At 39.8% G+C, this 6,068-nt stretch overlaps 1 protein-coding gene across 2 annotated transcripts in view; it reads right to left on the bottom strand.

Annotated features, from left to right (window-relative positions):
- Positions 1-6,068, bottom strand: part of ANKRD44 (ankyrin repeat domain 44) — a 400,403-nt gene that overhangs the window by 165,851 nt on the left and 228,484 nt on the right. For both annotated transcript variants that reach the window (XM_006862013.1, XM_006862012.1), the window contains 3 exons: positions 4,370-4,570; positions 3,938-4,025; positions 1,290-1,432 (listed from right to left, as the gene is read on the bottom strand). In XM_006862013.1, coding sequence (XP_006862075.1) covers positions 1,290-1,432; positions 3,938-4,025; positions 4,370-4,570 — 432 coding nt within the window. The remainder of the gene's footprint in view (positions 1-1,289; positions 1,433-3,937; positions 4,026-4,369; positions 4,571-6,068) is intronic.

The following is a 6,068-nucleotide window of genomic DNA, read 5'->3' as shown; positions in this document are numbered from 1 at the left end:
CCCCAATGGCCAGTGGCAGCATTGATGGACTCATGTGTGTTAACAGTAGTGAGGTTGGCCCAGGATCAGACATTGTTTCGTTCTGCTGTGCATGGGGTTGCTATGAGTCGGTTCCAGCTCAATGGCACTAACAACAACACCAACTTGTAGAAAAGACAAATACATCATTTCTTGACATAATCTCCTTGTTTTTCAATACACTTTGTACATCTGTCAACAAGCTTTCACATTCCCTTATTGAAAAATGTTTTAGGCTGAGCTGCAAGCCATGAATATACAACTGTCTTCACTTCTTCATCAGAAGTGAATCTTCCTCCTCAAAGGGCTGCTTTTGGGGGACCAAACAGGTGAAAGTCCAATGGAGCAAGATCATGACTATAGGGAGGATGCTTTAACACCTCAAAACAAAGTTTTTCAGAGTGTCTACAGTGTGGGTAGAGACGTGAGGCTGTGCATTGTCATGCAAGATTGCAAAGCTCTTGGATAGCAGTCCTCTGTGTTTAATCAGTTTAGGCTTCAGTTCTTCAGTGAGCATCTCACTGTAACGAGCACTGTTGATTGTTGAACCTTTGTCCTGATAGTGTTCCAATATTGGCTCTTGAGAATCCCAGAAAACTATAAGCATCAATTTTCCAGCTGATGGTTGACTTTTGAACTTTTTCTTAGTCAGTGATTGAGGATGTTTCCATTCTATACTACACAGTTTACTTTCAGGCTCATAGTGCTGAATCCATATCTTATCACCAGTAACGATTTTTTAAAGAAACATTTACCTTCCTTTGATTATCAGTCCAAATTTTGTTTGCAAATGTTCAAATGCTTCTGTTTATGCTCTTCCGTGAGTTGTATCGGTACCCATGTGGCACAAATTTTTCAAAACCCAAGTCTGTCGTGGGTTATTTCATAGGCAGAGCCATGGCTGATTTGTAAATGATTTGCCACATAGTCCACTGTCACTTGTCTATTTGACAGATTCATTTCACGTGCACACTCAATGTTGTCATCAGCCGTGGACATGGACGTGTATTTTAATATAACCAGAGTACAGATAAGTTTTGATGCACCCTCATATATAGATATCTACATAGCTATAGAAAATTAGCCTGTTTCTAGTTTTCCATTACTTCCCATCACCCTTCAGTTGCCCATGGAAATGCAAAATGGAAGCAGGCAAGAATTTTTTTTTCACTTGAATTGAAATGTAAACAAATTTTAATTCAGAACAACAGAAAACCCACAAATGCACAGGCCATGGAATGATAAATTAGTATGCACTAAACTTAGCTCACCTCCACCCCCAGATTCAGGAGGTGTTTGACAACATTGATCTGTCCGTTGGAGGCTGCGGCGTGCAGGGGTGTATAACCCTTCTTATCCTTACATGTCACTTCTGCGCCATGGTTAATGAGCAATGCCACAACATCCAGGTGGCCTTTACAAACAAAGCAGAGAAAACATCCTTAACCTTTATAGGACAATTTGATGATTCATTTCACCTAAATTATCACTATTAGCTTTTATTGCCACCAGGATTTTGCTGAGTCATTTACAAAAGCTGGCTCATGGCTAATATCCAACAAATATTTATTGAGTACCTACTATGCATTAGACATTACATAAATGCTGAAGGAAGAGAAAAAATGGTTCAAGTGAGAACCTTCTTTTCAAGGAGAGCTGATGCCTGTCCACCAATAAGTAGTGATGGGATTGGGTCATTGTACTGGTAGTGCAGCCTAAGAAAACACTGTGTGAAACAGGAAAGTAAAGCTTTCACTATGTCTCACTGAAAAGTCTAATAACAATTTGGTTGGGGAAAAAACTAATGAAAGAAAAAAGTCAATGAATCAGAACACAGGACTCTTAGGTTTCCATGAAACTCGTGCTGCTTGAAACTGGTTCCGCTTAACAGCATTCTCATCGGCTGGGGGCTAAACATTCAGTTCTTTTGAGTTTCAACTCCTGTTGTGATTTTTTTTCTAGACTATTTTACTTTGTTCTCAATATGATCAACGTATTTGACCTATCTTTCGTGACTGAGGATTGTTCAATGTTTCAGGGGCACTGCTCTAAACATGGACAATATTTGAAAGGAAGAAGCTGAGTACTGACCCTGGGACCTACTATAAAAATGGGCTTTTTAATGTGTGTTTGTGTGTGAGTGTAGGGGTATGGGAGGAAGGGAGAAAGAGATTATGTACGTGTGAGAGATAGTGTATGCGTGTGTGTGTAAAAGAGAGAGAGTGTGTGTGTTCTTGGTATTAACTAGTTTACTCATATTTTGCCTTTTTCCTCAAGACTCATATATAGAAAAAATGTTTTCAATTACTAGTGTTGCTATCTCAAGCTATTTGTTCTGGTTTTGTCCTATTATTCCCCAAAGTCAGTACTTTTGATTTTTCCCTACTATTTGTATCCTGATGATACCTTACTTCTTTAAAGCAATTCTGCCCAACTGTTTTGAGCTATCCATCGGCAGAGAGCACAGTACAGACGCCAGCTCTTTGAGTCTAATTTCACACTGTTTAGTGTGTGCTTTGCCTAAACATCTATATCCTGATAAATATTCACTGGCTCCAGTCCTACAGATATCATGCAGGCATCTAATCTGCTCAGTCAACTTGAAAATCCATGCCACCTGAAAAACTGATAACGTTTGCAAAATTTTAAGATTCCATTTCATTCATTCAGACCACTCTCTAGTCACATAATTGATCTCATCCCTTTCCCATCTAGTCTCTCTTTATCTCCCCATACTTAATGTTATTGTTTTTGTTTTTATTCCTGATGATAAAAGGCACCCATGCTTGTTAAAAAGACTCCAGAAAATGCAAAAATGTATTAAATGACCCATAGTCATCAATCACTATTAACACTTTGTCATCTAATATTTCCTAGATTTGTTTTTGTTGTGTAGATTTTATTTTTTACAAAATAAACATCATTCTAGTCATATTGTTTCTATATCCTTTTCCACTTAGTGTCATCACAGCTAACTAACGACATCATCACTACCAATCACTCTTAGTGCCCCATTGGATAGATCTTCCAGAACTCATCAAACCCATCTCCCTCACAGCTCTGTTGATAGAATCCTGTTTTCTTTTCTAATTTCAGGAAGTTCTCCAATTAGAAACACAAAGGAAGGATCTTTGTTCATTTCTCAGAAGCCTACACTGAGAATAAACTCCACAAGGTCTATCTATCATTTGTCAGTGGTATTTGTGCCAAAAGGAAAGCACACAATATAGCTTCTTCCCTCATCTCCCGGAGTAGGGTGGACAGAAGTCTGACTTGTTGGCAGTGGAGGAACAGGATATTCTACGCTGGCTGCTCACAATCTACAAAACAGCCAGGGGTTTATCCTCTCTCGCTTCCTTTTTGTTTTTTTTTCCCAAAGTATTTATAAATAAAAAGACAAATTGGATTTGTGTCTTTGCTTTGATAGCCAGTCCTCTTTCTTTTTAAAAACACCTTACTTCCCTGCCATGACACGTTAACAGTTTTCCAATCCAGATTGTGCCTCATCCAATGAGGTCTCAGCTGTGATTCATCCCTCCTCTTTATATTGTTGTTGTTGTTAAGTGCTGGGCAGTCAGTTTTCTAGAGAGCGGCTGGTGGGTTTGAACTGCAGACCTTGTGGTTAGCAGTCCAGTGCTTATCCTACAGTGCCACACCAGGACTCTATACCAGGACACTGATTGAACCACATCCAGTGAGGTCCAGGCTGTGATTCATTCCTTCTCTTTATGGGATGAATAAATAAATTTCTGATAAAGCAACTGCCTACAGAGTGCTCTTTACATATCAATAAAATGGACAGAATCTTAATTAGAATTGAGCTTTCAAAAAAGTGAGATTTGCACAAGAGAAAACACCTGGTCAGTTGTTTATTAGATAAGGTATTCTGCACTTTCCTTCCCATTTGTGAACTACTTACCCATATATGCTGCCCAGTGCAGAGCACGCCGGTCCTTCTTATCAAATGCATTGATGTTCGCCCCTTTGGCCAAGAGTAAATTGACCATCTGAAAGACACCCAACAACAAAATCAAGTGTGCAGCCTGTTAACAGTGAGGGCTCCTCACTGCCTGCAAATGGTCTGAGCCAAAGTGATACCAAATCTAAAGGCAGCTTGGAAATTCAGAGTTCAAAAAATAAGGGAGGCAGTAAGTAATATAGCAGACCTTGAGGCACATATATCAGAGGAAAAGACTGAGGTGAAGGTCAACATTTTCAGTTCATGACGGTTACAAATTTATAAATGGAGATGGCTTGATCTTCAAATTTCACATTCTGTAAAAATCTCAGCAATAAGACTAGGCTCCACTTGGGGCTAACAGGAGGGCTTTCCAGTGAAGAGAACACCCACCTCCACATGGCCATTCAGAGCTGCATGGTGTAAGGCTGTCCTCCCTCCTCGGTCGGAGACATTGACGCTGCTCAGCAAAGGAATGATCACTTCTGCACACTTGACAGCCTTATTGGCTGCTGCCACGTGGAGTGGGGTCTGCCAGTTCTTGTCCCTCGCATTGACATCAGCTGAGTGCTTAATCAATACTTGCACTGCTTCCTAAAACAAAGGCAGAGTTTGCAGAAGTCACTGACAAAAGCTTAATCAATAATTATCAGATGTAGGATGCTTCTTCAAATCCTGGAAAGATGGAGAGAAAGGGAAAGCTCCCTGTTCTAAGAGGAATAAGACAAAGATCAAAGAATGGCACAAAGTAAGGCAGTGGGTTGGTTTCACCTTACCTTTCTTTGTTAAACCAAGAGCGCTGGCACAGCTCTAAAACAAAACAAACCTTTAAATATAAGGTAACCTTAGGCCCAATTAGAGCATGCAGCTACAAGTGCACACAAATTGGTCAACAGAACATTTAAAACTAGAGATTTCTGTCAATAGGCCTCCATCTTTCAAAGTCAAAAAGACTCAGAACCCTTCACACAGTCCTTGAGATGGTTGATGAATCTTGGATTTTCACTGTTAATGTCTAAAGTGATTTCGTATAAAGGGTCAAAGGAAAAGTATGTTTGTTGCTGTCTCATCTTGAAGCTCTAACACTGTTTCATCTTGTCCCAACCTTTCACAGGTTAAAATGGATAACTTCTTAAACCACTGTTGAGTTCCTTCACCTTTACTGAGCCTTTCACGTTCTATTTTCCTCCTATGGAGACTCAGTTGGTTCACTAGATTCCAGACCTATGTCTCTCAACCCTGGTTGCACAGTGGAATCACCTAGGGAGTCCTGAAAATACTGATGTTAGAGTGCCACCCCCCAGAGAGTCTAGCTGACCTCTATCTTTCTATAAAGTTCCCCAGAGACTCTATTGTGTAGCCAGGGTTGAGGACCACTCTTCTATTCAGCAAAGTGAACAGAAGGGAATGACTCATCTGTTGCTTTTCCCTACTTCTAGAGACATACCTGGGACTTAGTGGGGTTTCTTTATGGACGTCTAGTCAATGTGGCATCAAGAAGCATTCGCACCACACTGCTGTCTTAGTCATGGAAGAAGAACTTATTCTTGTCCACCTCAAGCTCCACAGGGCTAGGATTGTCCAGTCTACTTCATAATATAAGTATACAAATGTGTACCTGATTTGAGCTCCATAAAATTAACACATTTTCCATAAATATAAATGATGCAATGAAAAGGACATTCCATGAATCAGTCGTAGCAACATTCTGAGATGAAAAGCTAACTTGGACAACTGAGTAAGGTCAAAAAGAAATTAACTTTGCAAATGGGAGAGTTTAAATAAATAGAATGAAAAACTTGTTTGAATGATCAAAATGACAAATTATCAAATTGGGTTTAAATAAAATTTTACTATTTACCAGTATAGAGTCGCTACAAGTCAGAATCAAATCAATGCCATACAACACCTATCAGTATGATGGGGAAAAATTACTGCATAATAACAAATAGTATTCTAAGGAAGACCGATCCCGTTTAACAGTGGAGCCTCTGTGTTCACTGAGGCCCTTGCTGTGCAGTGGTGGGTTTAGAGTAAGTTTGGGAGGAGGCTGTGCAGAGCTACACTGCTCTACATAATGGAGTGAGAAGCA

The sequence above is a fragment of the Chrysochloris asiatica genome, unplaced genomic scaffold, assembly GCF_000296735.1.
Source record: "Chrysochloris asiatica unplaced genomic scaffold, ChrAsi1.0 scaffold00045, whole genome shotgun sequence".
Taxonomy (NCBI): domain Eukaryota; kingdom Metazoa; phylum Chordata; class Mammalia; order Afrosoricida; family Chrysochloridae; genus Chrysochloris; species Chrysochloris asiatica.
This window is presented reverse-complemented; position numbering and strand designations above follow the sequence as displayed.